Source organism: Drosophila santomea, chromosome 3R, assembly GCF_016746245.2.
Source record: "Drosophila santomea strain STO CAGO 1482 chromosome 3R, Prin_Dsan_1.1, whole genome shotgun sequence".
Classification (NCBI taxonomy): domain Eukaryota; kingdom Metazoa; phylum Arthropoda; class Insecta; order Diptera; family Drosophilidae; genus Drosophila; species Drosophila santomea.
The window spans coordinates 26,213,821-26,231,927 of NC_053019.2; the positions used below are offsets into that span (position 1 = coordinate 26,213,821).

The following is an 18,107-nucleotide window of genomic DNA, read 5'->3' on the forward strand; positions in this document are numbered from 1 at the left end:
CCACTAGTTTCCCTTTGTTTTCCCCAGTTTTCGGTTACGCGTTGTCAAAGCAACCAGGTTGTCAGGACGACAGGTGCGAAGTAGGGTTGTTGAGCCTCGGTACGTTTTTCTAAACTAAGTATAACACTTTGTGTATAACAGAATGAGTTTAAAAAATATATCTATTTTAAATTTTTAGTTATTATAGGTTTTTGCAGTATCTTTGCATCTTTTTGTACATTTTTCTAAAAATGAGTTCAAAAGAACCGCGCAAGGCACGATATTTTGCAGGATCCTTTGAGATAAAACTTTTGTGAGCTATCGAGCATCTCCTTGAAAGCAACTGTCAAAAGGCACAACTCAGTTGTGATTGGACTCTCCAACCGTGAGGTTGTTTTAAAAGGAAACTCTTAGCAAAATGCATTTAGTTTAGTTAAAGAACTTCAATTATTAGCAATAAATTGCAGAAAAAGCCAGTGAAAACAGCAACAAAATGTGGCATTGGAGTTTGTTGTGTGTTTTCATACTGGTTCCGCTGGCAAATTCCACGGGTAAGCTGGGAAAACTTGTGCGTCAGTGCGAGGAAAATGCTGTGAAAATTCCGATACCCCGATGCTGTATCTGAAGTATCTGACAGATGTCAGGAAGCTGCGCCCACAAAAGAGCTAGAGAGTAGCGCCTGCGCAGAAGTTTGTTTTGGGATATTTACCATTTGTTTGGGAAATTAACTTGGCATTTTTCTCTGTTTTTCACCGAATTTCCACCACTTGCCACCTCCACAGCTCCAATAAGTTTTGAGGCAAATCCGGACACCAAACGTCTCTATGATGATTTGTTGAGCAACTACAATCGCTTGATTAGGCCCGTTGTGAACAACACGGAGACGCTGACGGTTTGGTTGGGTCTGAAATTGTCTCAGCTGATTGAGGTCAACCTAAAGAACCAGGTGATGACCACCAATCTGTGGGTGAAGCAGGTAGCTATCACAGCCATATACTATTATCATCTATTACAAATATATTTCATTTAAGCGCTGGTTCGACTACAAGTTGCGCTGGGATCCGGAGGAATACGGCGGAGTTGAGCAGCTCTATGTGCCATCTGAGCACATTTGGGTGCCGGACATTGTGCTATACAACAACTGGGATGGCAACTATGAAGTAAGCTTCCATGGCCTCAATACTGTGTTCATACTCAACTAAAATATCCATCATTAGGTAACGCTGATGACCAAAGCCACTCTGAAGTACACAGGCGAGGTCTTTTGGGAGCCACCTGCTATTTACAAGTCTTCCTGCGAGATGAATGTCGAATACTTTCCGTACGACGAGCAAATCTGCTTCATGAAGTTCGGTTCATGGACCTACAATGGTGCCCAGGTGGATCTCAAGCATTTGGATCAGGTTACGTTTCTAAGCAATTTCAATTAAATAATAAATAACTGAATATTTTTGTAGGTTCCTGGCAGCAACCTAGTGCAAGTTGGCATCGACCTCACGGAATTCTACTTGTCTGTGGAATGGGACATACTGGAAGTGCCGGCTACCAAGAATGAGGAGTATTACCCCGATACCCTGGAACCATTTTCAGGTACGCTTACATTGTTATGTGCCTAATATATTTGCATTTCTATTTATAATACCCTCTTTTCAGATATAACATTCAAGTTGACCATGCGGCGAAAGACCTTGTTCTATACCGTCAATTTGATTGTACCTTGTGTGGCTTTAACTTTCCTCACGGTGTTGGTGTTTTATTTGCCCAGCGATTCGGGCGAAAAGGTAACGAAGATGGATCCTCCAAACTCCAATCAAAATCTCAGGGAGATATCCTCTATTTTGAGCACGTTGCATGTTTTTGTTCATTTTTTCACATAGAAGTAGTTTTCCTGTAGCTTAGAAAACTTAAATGTAGCTATTGTATAAATGTTTCTTATATTTCGTACTAAGTTTTTTAATATTTTTCAAATAATTTTGTAAAATAATTTCCAATGCAAACTCACTTAATTACTCCCTATAAATTATAACACTTGAAAACAATAACTCTACAATAAACCTATACCTTAGATGAGCTATCTTTTTCATATGCACAAATCGTACTCCTTTCAATTACTTTAACTATCACTACCCAATCTTTCAAGTCTGCTATCCTAAAGCTGAGCTCTTGTACTCTCTAGCCATGTACTGCAAAATTCTAAATTGGCTTTTAAAAATTTCTAAATCGAATACTTTCCAAATTCTTGCTGAGAAGAGCTCAACTTGAACTTCCTGCTCTTTTCCAATCATAAACTCTCTCTATTTTACGCTCCAATTTTTAACTAATGTGTATATCATAATGATATTTAGCTTTTTCTATCTATCCATCAAATAATCAGCTCCGCATTCGCAGCAGCGACTCTCAGAATTTTTGCAAGCAGCACACAGATATTCAAGTTCCAGAAAAATATATATGAATATATCATACATACATTCTGAATACCAAATTTTTTGCTGAATATCATGTGTGCTGTCCTGAGTTGAGAAATCTCATAACGTAAATTTTCATCGAATGCATACAAATGCGCATCGATATCGACATTGAACCAAATCCGAATCCGTATCCGAATCGAGTCGAATTCAAAATGTCAAAAAGCCACTTCCATATCGCGTATCTTGTAATTAAGCAGCGCACTCACACACTCACTCAAACACACACACACACAACACCTAGGACACCTGCATTCAGCACAGGCACACCTACACCCACACACCCACACACCCAGCCACACCCACACACACTCACCACTTTTAACACACACCAACAAACACGTACTGGACTCGTGCAGTTTGTTCTTGAATTCATTTTATCGTTGCCCTAGATTTTGTTCGTTCAATCGTATTGCTCAAGTAAAGATACATACATGTTCCCATCGAGATTGATATATGAACCCGATTTCAACTGAATTTCAGTTGTTTTTATATAGCATGTAATTCTATTAAAAATCATAAGGTGGATTAATATATTATATATATCGTAGTAGATACTTTCTGGGTTCCATATTGATATATCGCTTTCATAATTGGCAGTATTTTCAAAAGTCAGCTTTATCCTTGTAGCTATAAAATAATTTCTCAACAAGACAGTCAGAAATTAAATATAAACTCAGTTTGCGTGTCAAGAACTTAACTACTTAAGAACTTTCCCCCCAAAAAATAGATAAAAAAGTGATACAAACTACGCGAATCTTTTTATTGACACAAATACACTCGTACGCAGAAAGTTCACATGTAAACGTAGTAAAATGCGCTTTGTTTCTTTGATTTTTTTTGGTGTTGATTGTTTTCGTGTAAACTTCGAATGATTGATTGATGTGGGTGGGTGTGTGCGTTTGCGAGTGTGTTAGTTGTGTGGGTCCTTAGCTTGGTCTCAGGATACGCGATGCAGTCCTGCAGTCCTGAAGTACGTAGCCATTTTGTTGTTTAAAACCAATTGTTTGTTAAAGTATTCGTATGTTTATTTCATGGCCTGGGAGTGTAAATATTACAAGATATTTGCTCCTTGGACAATCATATTTTTTGGTACCAGTAATTGGCTTAAATAATTAAACAAATTATTATGATTGTGTTTTCATTTGGTTGTTGTTATGTGTTCAATGTCGTTGTTGGTTGATTGTTGGTTTGATGGTTTGATTGTTTGACTGTTTGACCGTTTGACCGCTTGATGGCTCGTGTTTCTGTCGGATCGAGTGGACAGCCGATAGACGTGAGATATCGACAGGTGGAAATTGTGTAAACATTTCGTTGACAGGTTACGTTATGTATTTCGATACTCGTGTCGTTGACCGTGTTTTTCCTGCTCTTGGCCGAAATTATCCCCCCCACCTCGTTGGCGGTGCCCCTGCTGGGCAAGTACCTCCTCTTTACCATGATACTCGTCTCGCTCTCCGTTTGGACGACGGTCTGCGTGCTGAACATCCATTTCAGGTGAGTTTCGAATCGGGGAAAAGGTCTGGGAAAAAACTCCTTTCAAATTCATGATCATGCCCAGTACCTCGTACTTCGTACTTTATATCTTGTACCTTGTACTTCATACTTCATTCCTCGAACATTGTACTTCATACTTCATACCTCGAACCTTGTACTTCCTACCTTGTACATCATACTTCATACCTCGAACCTTATACTTCATACCTTGTACGTTGTACTTCATACTTCATACCTTGTACTTTATACTTCATACCTTGTACTTCATACATCATACCTTTACCTTGTACTTCATACTTCATACCTTGTACCTTGTACTTCATACTTTATACCTCGAACCTTGTACTTCTTACTTCATACCTTGAACCTTGTACTTCATACAATCTTGTACCTTGTACTTCATACATCATACCTTGTACCATCTATCTTGCACTTTACACTTCATACTTTGTACCTTGTACTTCATACCTCGAACCTTGAACTTTATACCTTGTACCTTGTAATTTAGACCTCGTACCTGGTACTTTATATCTCGTACTTCATACCTTTTACCTTGTACTTCATACTTCATACCTCTTACTTCGTACCTTGTTCGTTGTACCTGCGTACTTCGTACCTCGTACTTCTTACCTCGTACCTCATTTTTGTAAGAGCTAGACAGCTCGTACTTCCCATTACTTTGGCGACTCTCCTTGCTTTCGATGGTATATTTCCAATGCCTATATATCTGCGGCACAGATCGCCCTCTACGCACAACATGTCGCCGCTGGTGCGGAAGCTCTTCCTGCACTTCATGCCCAAGCTGATGATGATGCGCCGGACGCAGTACACCCTGCCCGACTACGACGACTCCACGCCGAGCAATGGGTACACCAATGAGATCGATGTGCGGTAAGTGGCAACTCGCGAAATTGAAAGCAAACACTTGACTTTGGCCTGCCTGTTTGTGTTGTGCTGTGCTGTGCTGTGTGTGTGGCATGGTGTGGCATGGCACTGGCTGCTTTTCCCCCCTCCAGTGACAGCATCAGCGATTTTCCCAGCGAGTTTAAGGACAGCCAGGATGGCGCTTACGATAATGGCATGCAGAACTCAGTGGGTGAGTGCGCGAAATCTAACCATAAAACACACAAATATTTTGCATGTCTGCCGGCATCAAATTGAAATCAAATACATCACACACACCCATACATACCCAAATCTGAAAAAATAGCAGGGCAAATAATGCAAAAACCGCTTATGCCGTTGAATTTGAAGCATGGTCGTGGTCAAAGGCATTTCAAAGGGGAGTTTTTCAAAGAGATAAATGAATCAACATTTTTTCAATTTACGCCCATGATGATGTATTTGTGTTCATATTAAATAAAATAAAACAAACATATAACCAACTAGAACAGATTCCTGAAGCTTGCTAAAATATATATAAATGGAAAATTAACTTATGTCAAAGCAAGCTTCTTATACGTTTTCATACCTTGCCCTTAAATGTCATGCTTCATCTCAAGGATGTGCATAATTTAGCTGCTTCGTTAAGCCAGAGTCCTTTTGCCCGGCGGCGTTAATTTGCGTCCTGAAAGCGAACAAAATATTTGTCCACTCATGCGAACCCATAAATGTCCACATACTTATATATACAAACATACATAGATGGATGCATAGATAGCCGGCGGTTGGGATTTTCTTGATACTCACATTTATTTATTATTCCAATATTTTATTTCAATTTTTTTGCCATTTCATGGCGGAAACTTGACAGATTCCGACAATGTGATACCGCGCAACTTAACACCCGAAGTGCTGCAGGCGTTGCGTGCGGTCAGATTTATTGCGCAGCACATCAAGGATGCCGACAAGGATAACGAGGTGGGTACACAGGCTCCTCGACTTAGCCGCCATCTCCGTTCCCATTTTTTGTTGCCCATTTTTATTGACGCGTGTCCTCCTCAAAGATCCTAGATGGTGACTGCTGGCTTCTGGCTGGTGGATGATGGCAGGAGTCCTTGGCTTTGTTATTGTTTACATGGCCATATTTTTTGGCGTTCTTTCGCCTGGCATTTTTATTATTGTTTATTGGCCTTAAGTTCGAATTGAATGCATTGAACGTCGAGCCAAGTCCCAAATGTGCAGCAAACAATTGTGAAATATTAAATCATAACTTTACACTTTTATTGCGATTCAAGTTTATTGAAAGCCAGCCGCAGGGCCATATTTTATTAGGCCCCCCTCCTCCTACAGCCGACAAGTAAATGTATAAAACCAATTTCGTTCAGCCGCAAAAACGATACGATACGAAACGAATGATATTAAAAATCTATTTTATATTTTGTATATATATTTTTTATTGTTTCATTGCCGCAGATTGTGGAGGACTGGAAGTTCGTATCGATGGTGCTGGACCGCTTCTTCCTCTGGCTCTTCACGCTGTCCTGTGTGTTCGGAACCTTGGCCATAATATGCCAGTCGCCATCGCTGTATGACACCCGTTCGCCCATCGACCGCCAGCTGAGCGAGATTCCTTTGCGCAAAAACAATTTCATGCTGCCGCCGGACATTGTCCGTCAGGTCCTAACCTAATTGGGGTCCCGGGATGCCGGACTCTTCCCGTCTGAGTTAACAATGCTTCCGAGGCTCGGAACTGTTTTTTATGATGCGCAATCAAATCAGTTGCTTCCAACTCACTTGGCACTGCAGCAACGATTTATGTTTAAGTGTTTATCATCTTCTTGCAAATGCTGTAAACCCAAATTAGCTATAAAACATGGAAACTAAATAAAAGAAATTCTGTTTTAAATCATCTTTTGTGGCTGCACTTCATCTTGAAGCCTAACCCAAGTATTTTGAATTATTATAATTGACAGCTGCTATCGGAGCAAAAACCACAATGACATCTGTTCAGTTGCTGTTAATTTTCAATTAAGAGATGACTTTTCACGAAAGTTTTGTGGGTGTGGAAATAAAACGTTTTTTGGTGGCGAGATCCAAAAAAACAATATGGCATCAACTTTGCTTATGCTGTGTCAAACAGACATTGCGCATACGCCGCGTTGGCTGCCCAAATAATTTGCAGTATCATTTATTTGTCTCCGCACACTGCGTTGCCTTTTGTCTTAGTCTTTGTGTCTCTGTCTCAGTATCTGTATCTGTCGCCTTACTTGTCTCCTTGTCGCATTAAATTAGAAAGTTGAAATCTCTTGGCCTCGCATTCATCAGCATGTGCAGGTCCTGCTGGCAAAGGACTTTCACTTTGGCACTGTCAACAGACATAATTTGCCGAGCACTTTGACTGGCAGGAGGAGGGTTAACATTCTATAAGGCGTGTTGATGATGAAAAGAACCAGCAAAGAATACAAAGGATTTTCGGCAATTCAAGTGTAGAATTAAACACACCCTGTGGTAAATACTATGTGGCTCTTTAGTTTATGATACTGCATTTATGTTTAAGTTGACCTGTAAAATATGACACCCAAAAATATTATTATTTTAAAATGTAAGTACATACGCTCATTACGCTGCACCCTTTTCAGCATGACTGTGATCCAGATATTATTAAGATTTGCTAAAGAACTCCCTGCTTTCGCCCAACCCCCTTACTTAATGGCGTTTTTCTGAGTTTCTTCGCTGTACTTTATTTTATTTTTGGCATTTCCCTTTTCGTTTTTTTTTGTTTTTTGTGTGCTGGCAGTTTTAAATTAGAAAAGTTTCTGCCAGATTTTTGTTTTACATTTTTCATATTTTCTACGGGCCGTGCCCCGCTGTGCATGTTTGTCGCTGTCCTTATTGTTGTTGCTGCGTCACATGCGTAGCTCCTTCTCCTCCTGGGGCACCTCCATCTCTGGCACCATCTTCATCTCCATCTCCATCATCATCAACAGCAGGAGCAGCACCAAATCCACTCCCGACACCAGCTGAGCTGAGGAGCTGAGGAGCTGCGAAGCGGGCGAAGTATGTCATGTTAATTTCTATTTGCTTGCCATGCAGAGCGGCAAACTTGTGCCGCGTCCTGTTCTCCAGGAGACCTCGCCTACAGTGGAGGTCAGATGCATGTTCTCTGAGCAACAAAAATTAGAAAATATTAAAAAATTGATATCAAGCTCTAAGTTTCTAAACAGCAAACATGTTGTCCATTTGTAGGGCATTTGCAGCTCCATAAAGAGTGCTCTCAATTGCTCTCGGAATAATTTAAATGTAATTTGAATGAAAAGAGCCCAACGAAAGCATCCCCTATTTGTCAGTGACCACTGTGATGGTATTTGCATAAAGCCGCAAAGTATGCAACACATTTTCGGGCACAAGCCAAAGTTCAGCAAAGCACAAAACAATATGCAAATTGCCCAGCCAACCCGCATCCACGTCTCACCGCCAAACAAAAAAATAGCCATTGGGTCAGAAGCAGATCCCTTTTTGATTTTGTGCTTTTTTTCTGGTTGTTGTTGGTGCCATCCCTCTAACTGCATGTGTTAAGCGACTGTTAAGTGACTTAAGCCCAGTTTACACGCTCAATTACACGGCGAGCAGCAGAAAAGGGGCAAGTCGAGAGTGAAATGGCAGCTAATTAAGAAGCGCGTTGCGCAACGGAAATCAAAACCATAAACTAAACTGCCGCAAAAGGAAACGCGGCGTGGAGTGCATCTAGCCGATGGGCTACGAAATGCCATCTACTTTTGGCCAGGCCAAGATCGAGCTCGAAATGGCCAAAACGGGGGAAACGGCAGCCGACAGAAGCACGTGCGATGCTAAGTTTGGCCAACCAACTAACCAAACACACACTCGTGCACTTTGAAATGCACAGGGAAAAATATCAGATAGTAATGGGGAATATTTATTCAAAGTCATGGCAATACATTGCACTGTAAAGGAAACAAAGGATTTTTAAAGGGCAAGGAATATACATTTTTTAGTTGATGTGCCTTTTATTTAGTGTTCAACTTATGATGAAAAACAAACCAGTTCTGCAACAACCGATTTCTAAGCAAATGTATCTTAGCAAAGTGCATTGTAAATTTATTGCCGAACTCAGAGATCCTTTTTGCAGTGTCCTCCGACACATAAACACCCTTGAAATGCACTCGTGTGTCCCCGTCCTCCGGCGGCGTGACAGGAAAAAATATGTACCAAAGCCAAAGCCAAAACAAAACCCAAAACCAAAACCAAAACCAAATCGCTACATTTGACCAAAAGCACGTCAATTAGAGTTTAAAAGGGGTGCGGTCAATGTGCGAATGACTTTGATACGCCGAAGGGGTTTAGATTAAGCAGAACATGGCTTAAACCGCAGCGGGTGGCTTCATTTTCAGTTTGGCTCTTTATTTAATTTGAAAGCAGTTCCTTGTTTGTTTTCTGACTTTTTGCACTTCTATTTGGTTGATTTGTGGACCCATTGATGAGTTTAGATGGTTAAGTCGAGTCTCTTCGACGCTAAGGTTCATTTGGCAGGAACAAAGAGGACTCGAGTGACAAACATATGGGCGAGTTCGTGTATTGTGCAATGATAAATTACAAAATATGTGCCTTTGGCAAGAGGCATGTGTGTGTGTTGGTGTGTGGCTAGCTGTTGGTGTGAGTGACCCAGTGCCAAGATGAGGCCACAAAGGCCATTTTGTTGTTATTAAGTTTGCCTTTTTCCGTCCTGTTTTTTTCCTGTTTTTTTTTTCGTATTGTTTTCAGCTGCACATGGCCTTTGTCTAGGGAGAAATATGAGGGGTATGTGGTGCGGTGGTGCGAGGGGAGGCTCGACAGTTGTAGACTGCGTGAAATTAATGATGCGCCAAAGTTCTGCTTCTCCAGCGGCTTCATTGTTGTGCAGTCGAAATGGCAACGAAATGTCCACAAAATGTAGGTCTAAAGACGCTTTTATTAATAGTCCTGGTACGTGGTCACGATTAACTGCCATTTTACGCACTCGCACTCGTCCTGCCACGCCCACTTAAATCCCCCTTCTCAAATGGCCGATGGGCGGTCTTAGCCTTTTTGAAAGCTTTTTGCTGTTGCGTAAGTCGCAAAGTCGCTCATTTCCGTGGTGTGCGTGTGTGCGTGTGTAATCTGCGTGGGATTTGGACACGACTTTACTTAAGTTCATAAAAATTCTATTAAAGGCACAAAAACCACAGCGCAGGGACACGCCCCCTTTTTCGTATCCTGCACGCCCAAGTAGTTAGGCGTTCTGCAATCCCCAATCACCAACGTCCAAGGATTGTAATTATTTATGATTGCAATTTGCTAGTTAAGATATATATATTTCTAGGAAATAAAACTATTATTATCTAATATTTATTGATTTATTATTACTTTGACTGTCATTTACAATTTGCATTTAGTATCCGAGCAAAGTGAAGTCAAACTGAAGTGGTTGCTAGGGCGTTTTCGTGTCTGGAACATCCGATGGAGGATGGAGGACCCTCATCCGCGTCCATGGCATTGTCCTGCTTTTGGAACAATCAGAGTCGACGTCTTTTAATAACATTTTGCGCTGCGTTCCCTACCCTTGCACTTTTTTGTGCCGCTTTTGTCTTTCGGTGCTTTTTTTGTCGCTTAAGTGGTGGCACCCGGATCCTTCGAGTGCCGCCTGCCACGCCCCCTTTGTCCGTGCCCAGCCGCCCAACATTTTACATGACATTTTAAATTTACGATTTACATTAAATGGCGCAATGCAAGAGCAACAACAACGGGGCCACCAACTGGCAGAAGGAAAAAGAAATGCAAAAAAAAATATCAGAAATGGAGGAGGAATAAGTACAACGAGTGGTTGTAAAATGAAATTGCTCAGCCGCTTGAAGAGGCTCAGTTTCCATTGGGGGCCCCCAAATCCCCACCCACTTGGACCGCCCTCTGCGGTTGTCTGCCTGTCCTCGGAATACAGTTAAAAACCAATTTCGTGTATGTAAAATATATATCAACTATATATTTAAGTGGCTCTCGCGTTGCTGATTCCGTACTTCCCTCGCTTTTCCGTTTCTTTTCTTCCCTTTTCCCTTTTTTTTTTACATTCGGGGATGTCCTTTATTTTTATTCGTTCTACTTGTCGCTTGTCAGGGATAAATGCATTAGCGGGTGTGGCAATTTACACATTAAGGCGTGACAGGGGGGCAAAGGTAATATACGAGTATGGAGAGGGGGAGGTGGCTAGGAATAGAGGGTTGCGTGAAAATACATTAAGGATAGGAAATCTCTTGGCGACTGAAAATGAAATCGTGTTGAACAATCACATAAATTGGCTGAGACGCAACCATTGGGAAGAAAGGATATGTGGCATAGAAATTGGCTTTTTTCTTTATTTTCCGAACTAAGCAAGAAAAATTGAAAATAGGTGAAGTAAAATATTATTTATTAAATACTGGGGGAACTAACCAACGCTATTAATAACCACTGCGAGCATCTTAATCCATCCGTTGTATCTAATGAATTTTCTCGTATCTCATTCAGCAAACCAAATAAATCTGCACCAACGACTAATTAAACTTGCGGCCCAGGAACTCTCAATTTATGATGATTCTTGAGGGGCCCATAACTTCGCCACTCCTCCTTCGCCACCGAAAACTGTTGGCAGTTGAATAAATAGTTGTTTCGTCTTGTTTGCTACACACAAACACGCACAGACACAAACCTGAGCCACCTGTCCACACACTTGACGTGTATTTCCGTTTCCGTTATGCGAAAACTTTTTTTTTTGCGAGCCACGAACAAGCAACTAAGACTTTCCCTTTTTCCCAGCCCATTTTCATGTCGAACTTGTCGAGAGGGCGAAAGTTTCACGCTTAACATTTGCGCCGTGCAAAAGTTGAAAAGTGTATCCCGACACACACAGACACACAGACAGGACTAACTAACTAACTAGCGGACACCTAGCCACCAGCACTGGAACACCTTTTTCACACACACACACACACAGCTGCAGGCGCACCTGTAAGCCCGTAAATACACACACACACACACGTATGCTGATTAGCGAGGGCCGTGATTAAAGGAAAGGGAAGAGGTGAGGGGATGGGTACTGCCTGCTGGCTAATTAAATTTAACTGCTGCTTAATTGCACGCCCGCCAGGGGGCGCTGCCGTGCTATTAATAATTTTGACCAAAAACGCTAATGAGCGAAACTGAACTTGAGTTTAGTTTGAACTGAGGCACGCCTCCAACTCAAACTCCACCAACTTCGAGTCAAGTTTTTCAATTTTTAAACGAAACGCAAGGAGTGAGAGGTATAAACCGGTATAAACACTTTGCCAGCAAGCAAACACTATTAAAATTAATTTGTTATTACTTTCAAGTGCAGCTTATAGTTGTGGAGAAGCCAGTTTTCTAGGGCTGCAAAGTATTTGCTTGGTAAAAATAAGATTAAGTGCCAGAAAGTAGATGCTAGATGTGTTAACTATTAGGTTTTTGGTTTATAAATCCAAAAAAAATTATTATTAATGAGTAGTGCTACTTCATGTTTTAATACATATTTTCCAAAGCAGCCTACTTTTATCATGCCCAGGGTACTTAGCTTTTAAGCTCCTGGTCAAAACTTTGACGTAACCTTCGCTGCTTTCATTTATCATGTCGCCAAAGGACTCCATGGGCCGTGTGCCTCCATTTCGTCGCCTCCACTCGCCTGGCCCGAATTCCTGGCCACCGGCTGAGGCTATTAATTTCGCGTCAATTAAAAATTAAGCCAATTATTTGTGCCAGCCCCGTGGCAGTCGAACTGGCTCAACACCGCTCTCTGTTCCGCGTCCTTTTGGAGCCTTTGCTATCCTTTCCCTTGACTGCTTTCGAAGTCCATTAGGGCTTCATTTGTTTTTAATGCCGTGTAACCTTTTGTCAGAACGAAAGAATAACATAAAATAAAATGGCGAAGGAAAAACGCCAAATTTCGAAGTTGGCACTTTCACGGTTCGGCCTGGATCGTTCAGTTCTATTTCCGTTTCCGGTTGGCTTCTTGTATTGGTATTGGTGTCAGGCCGCCCGCCGTTTATTGGCTAATTTCATTTGCATGTCTTGCGTTTGGGCAATTAATCAGCGGAAACAGCTGTCCATCGCCTTAACCCTTTGACGCCCACCTTCCTCACAATTTTTGACCAGTTTGTTTTGGTCTTTTTTTCGTTAATAGAGTGGGAGAAACTCTGTTGAATACTGGCAAGAATTGGAATTAACATAAATATCATTTCTTATATTCGAACGCAGGATTTGTTCAAATAGCAAGTGATCTTTATAAAACTTCTTTTAACTTTATAATTAAATTCAAGTATAATTAACTTAGACCATAAACTCGTTTCACTGTACGTACTTTTGAGTGTCTAAGAAAGTCGGATAACGAATGTAATCCAATGAATTATAAACGAAACAGGATGATTTTTGTTCCGTACATTTGCTTTTTCGGCACTTAATTTCAATCTTCTTCTAGTCGCCGACTGCCATGCTCTTTGTATTGCGCAATCCTGTCTTCCTTATTCCTTATTGAATTACGAATCCCCGCAGTTGCCGCACTTCTAGCAGTTCTAGCAGCTCCTGCTGATGTCCTGTGCCCTTCGCCTTTTAATTGCATTTTCCGTGAACAGGACTGCAGCTCAAGTGGCTCACCTTTTCGCCCCCATTCCATCCTATTTCATTCAACCCGTCAAGTTGAAATTAATGCAGCAATTTGTAATGAGTTTGCCTCTTTGCTTTGGCGTCACTATTGTGCCGGATTTATCGCTGTCTCCGGGTTCAAGTACTCGTAAATATACTTCATTTCTTTCTGCAATCCAATTCGCACTGCTGCACTGCCTGTAAACATTTGCCGCCCTATTATGATAATTTATTGTACTTAGCCGGCCACTAATTGTGCGTCCAAACATTTTAATGAGCCACGGCCTGACGACGCCTTCTGCATAGTCAAGTGGCATCGAAAGCTGGCTTCCGTAAATCAAATTATGCAAAACAGCGAAGCTATACAATTTTTTATTGCGACATTCACGGCACCCAAAGTCCCAAATCGCAAACAACCGTAGTGCACTCATGTGTCGGCTGAATGTTTGACCAATATTTATTGTCGTCTCGGGGAATTTGTGTGTTTTTAAGAGTCCACTTTAAGCACATCAGTTGATTTGCTTGCTTGCTGCTTAATAGTAGATATAATCTATGGATATTTGTGTTTTTTATATTATTTGATAGGATTTTGATGAATAATACACATAATATAGAGTATACTATGTTTTAAAGCACAAGATATGTACACTCTTCAAAAAGCACTACAATTATAAATTACCAACGCGGTTTTTTGTGTATTTTTGTACACTTAACGAAATAGCTTTACGAGCTCAATTCTGACACCTAACATGGGGATCGAGGACTTGGGACGAAGTGGCGACCCCGTTTTCAAACACATTGTCAAGCCATAAATTTGTTTGGCTGCGCAGTATAAATTTTTAAGCAAAGACAAGCCATGTCACGCACCCTCCAGCCAAACGAGTAACGGCCATTGGGAAAAAGGACAAACAGGATAAGGATGCGAGTGAAACTATAAAAGCGGCGAAAAATTGAAATAAATTGAAAATAGCTGAAAAATATAACAAAGTGGTGTCCAGCTTTTGAGGGTTAGTGGGTGGAAGAAGGGGCAAGCAATTCGTTCTTGTGTGCTGTGAAATTCCCTCTTCTGTAAGTTGAATCCTTTGGTCCTTTGTATATGTGTGAGTATGTGTGTTTGTGTGTGCGTGCATATAAATTAAGTTTTAAAAGTGAGCGCTCTTTCTTCGCTACCGTTTTCCACATTTCACCTTTGTATTCTATTTGAAAACAAAATAAATGCAGCATCTAGAATTTCGTGGGAATTCGATAGACACAAAGTGCTGGTTGCTACGAGGGGAAAGTTTTCTGAGCTGCCTGACTTGGACTGCTTGGAGAGCTCTGATTTCAGAACTTTCTCCTTGGGCCATCTATCCAGAGTCATCTATCCAGAGCCAGTTGCTGAACCCTTGAGTGGGAAAATGCATTAGCATATGCACTGTGTATTTAAAGATAAACATGCCATTGACTGGGCATAGTGGTCGAGTTTCAATGGAGATTGATTCTGTTTGCTCCAAGTTCCGGTTCAAGTTTTCATTCGTAATTTACTTAATTTGATTTGTGTTTTGATTTGGCAGCAGTGTGATTTCTTTTTTGAGCGCCAACAGAGGCCAACTTTGATACAGCCAACCCATTGAAAGAGCTCAAAAAAGTGCAAAGGGTGCTTAAAAGTCAAGTATATTAAAGCAGCTTAAGCCAGGATTCAAGGACCAGTTGGCTGGCTTCTGTGCGCGACCAGCATTCATTAGGCGAGCTTTCTTTTATCTTTTATCGATGCGAGTGTCAATTAAATGCGAGTTTGCTTTCCAATTAAGCCACTTGATTAGCTTTTGTGAGCTGCAAAGCGACGTTCCACTGTGACCTGCCACGCCCACTTCCCGTGGGCTTTTGTGTGGGCGTGGGCGTTGACGTTGTCGTTGCAGTGTGACCAGCATTATGCGAGAAGCATGTTAATTGCGCCTAATCAGCGACACGAGCATTGGGTTCACAGTTCGCCACATGGGCGTGGCATCGCAGCGCTTAATTACGCAACTGAAAGGAGTTTCCACTCTCAGAGAGTTTTCTGCTGATGCTCGAGTTTTCCAATTGCCGACATTTTCGCATTTTCGCTAAGATGGCCAAAAGCGTCGGCGACAATTTGTTACTTCACCGCACTCGCTTTCGCTTAACAGATTTCTTTTTTCGGTGCAGCTAACTCAATAAGCTCCACGTTGTCTTGCATGACAAAAGCAATGACGACAGACACTCAACGGGTTATTAGCAAGGGCTTGTCAAAGGACCCCACGGTGCGGGGTTAAGGGTCACGTAGATGAGCTGCCGCCCCCTTGTTGTTGCTGATTTCAGTGCAGCGAGCTCGTCGCTAAATGGATTTTTAATGTCGTTGGCAATGCAGGAAAAGTTTCCCCAAAAGGTTCTTCTCATCGCTGGAGCGAGTATCCTGCGAGTGTGCGAGTGTGTAGTTGTGTGCGTAATAACACTTAAACGCTTAAATTCGGCAATAGATTGGAACATGGCAGCCTTGGAGCTGACGCGATACTTCGATTGGAAAGCAGTCATTATGGGTTAGTGCAATAGTTGACAAGAAATAAATCTTTACAACCAGACTTTTGAGGTGATTCAAAAACCATTACTCCTTTTACAACTATTTTGAAGATATCCAAGGATATTTGCAATATAAATACAACTTATTTCCTTGGGTTTTCTCGCGCTCATCACGCTGCCATCTCTGTGTATAGATAGCCCACATGCCGTGGGGGAAAGTTGGTGGTGCTGCCTCAGCTTCTTTGGAAGGTACGTGCAACAATCAAGTGTCAGCGTAATGAGCTATCAAGCTGCAAAATATGCAATTTGAGCGCGAGTGAATAGTGCGACTAAGAGTACACACCCACCCACACACACACACACATACACTCACACACACTGGCACTCACACTGAGGAACGTGCCACAAAGACAGGCACACAAATGCGGGTTGAGTGGAGGAACAACGACCACGACAACTACAACACCTCGCTATCGCAGGAGCTTTTGCTAAATTTTGCGTGTAAGTGACAAGTCCCGCATAAAAGGGCATAACAACTGCAAAACGCTGATGACAATGTGTGTGTCGGTGTGTGTGTCTGTGCGAGTGTGTGTGTCATGCGGCTGTGTATGTGGATGTGTGTGAGTATGAGTTGGAAGATGGCGACGCGTTTTTGTTGCACTTATTAATGAACAAACAACAGAGCGGCTACGTAATCATCGTTGTCAGCCAAGCGCCATCATAATCAAGCACTCAAGCGCATAATTATGCCATGGGTGTGGTGTGCTGGTGTGAGAGGGGGGAGGGGGGGCGATGTTGCGGTAAGGCGTTCGGGGGCGTGGCCAGGGATTGAGCAATGAGGTGGCGTGCTGCTGTGACGTTCGTTTCGGATTTCGGGTTTTGCGGTCTGACTGTTGTCCTGCGGTCGCCAACTAATGCCGAGCAGAGGCGTCCTCGCAAGGATAAGAAATTGGGAATACCTTGCTATAAAATCATTAACACAGCGGCCTAGAAGTATGCAATAAAATGGTAGAAATAAGATATATAAATGCATGCTCTTTATGACCTTTTTAAGCAACATAAGTTGATAAGTATTATGCATTTAATGTAGTAGTAACCCCTCAAGTCGCCGCCCCTGTTGCCACAGTCCGAGAAGTGAACACTGAGCAGCGCTATGACCAGGACACTGTGTGGCTTTGGTCTCGTGGAGCAATGATACTCCAGTTGGCCGCTCTGCCCATCGCCGCTTTATGTTATTTTTGTGTTGGTCCATAATTTACAATTAAAAATCATGACACTTAAATATAATTAAAATATGAAAACGGTTCTGGATGCTGCGCAGCAATAAACTGTAATAAAAGTTAATTAGAAGACGGCCAAAGGCGAGTGTCCTTAAAGCGCCGTATCCTGCATGGCAAAGCCACTAAATTCAGCAATATACCAGATCTCTGCGCACTACTAAAAAGTATTGAGTACTAATGAGTTTTTAATCACCAATGCAGTGGACCGAGGACTATTGAATGCTGGAAGGACGAAATGCATTCGCCGCTGTTTCGTTGTTTATTATCCTGTGGAATGGCTTTAAATAATAAATGCTGGAAATTTCACCCGGAGCCCGAAGCCCCAAGCCCCAAGCCCGAATCCCGAATCCCGATGACCACAAAGTGAGAAGCCAGAACAATGCAGCCATCGGGGGGTTAAATGGTTTTGTCTGCATGTCAAATTACAGGAAGCATAATTTCAAGCCTGGCTGCCCGCTCCTGTTCCCAATCCGCCAGCCGACCTGCAACCAACGACCTAACTGGGCCCAAAGTAAACAAAACGTGCCACATTCCAGCCAAACAAAACAAAAGGTGCAAAGCTCTTTGAAATTATGCATTGAATTTTTGGGTCTGCCAATGGAGGCGGATGTGTTCTGGGTTTCGGGAAGGAATTGGAATTGGAATTTATTGTTGGTCATTAGGCAAAACCACTGGCACATTAAGGCGAGTTTTAAAGGCTTAATCGACACATCGTCTATTGATTTCAAAACAATGCACTAGGAGGTAATTAACTCCAAGTCCTTTTAATTGGCATCGTTTGGTTTGTGTTCGATTTGGTTAATATTTAAGTGAATATGTACTACTTCCG

At 41.9% G+C, this 18,107-nt stretch overlaps 1 protein-coding gene across 1 annotated transcript; it reads left to right on the forward strand.

The window, feature by feature from the left end:
• The first annotated feature begins 357 nt into the window (after nt 1-357).
• Nucleotides 358-6,696, forward strand: LOC120450746 (acetylcholine receptor subunit beta-like 2). The gene is made up of 11 exons (XM_039633869.1): nt 358-530; nt 762-955; nt 1,011-1,139; nt 1,197-1,382; nt 1,437-1,569; nt 1,633-1,760; nt 3,766-3,941; nt 4,680-4,832; nt 4,958-5,037; nt 5,695-5,801; nt 6,297-6,696. The coding sequence occupies exons 1-11, from the start codon at nt 473-475 to the stop codon at nt 6,510-6,512; spliced, it is 1,560 nt and encodes a 519-aa protein (XP_039489803.1). The 5' UTR covers nt 358-472; the 3' UTR covers nt 6,513-6,696.
• The last annotated feature ends 11,411 nt before the right edge of the window (nt 6,697-18,107 follow it).

Bases quoted from the DNA above. Each gene is read 5' to 3' on its own strand.
- LOC120450746 (XM_039633869.1), top strand. From the start codon at position 473: ATGTGGCATTGGAGTTTGTTGTGTGTTTTCATACTGGTTCCGCTGGCA. The intron at 1,140-1,196 runs GTAAGCTTCCAT...ATCCATCATTAG, and splicing joins ACTGGGATGGCAACTATGAA to GTAACGCTGATGACCAAAGC. The intron at 4,833-4,957 runs GTAAGTGGCAAC...TCCCCCCTCCAG, and splicing joins ACCAATGAGATCGATGTGCG to TGACAGCATCAGCGATTTTC.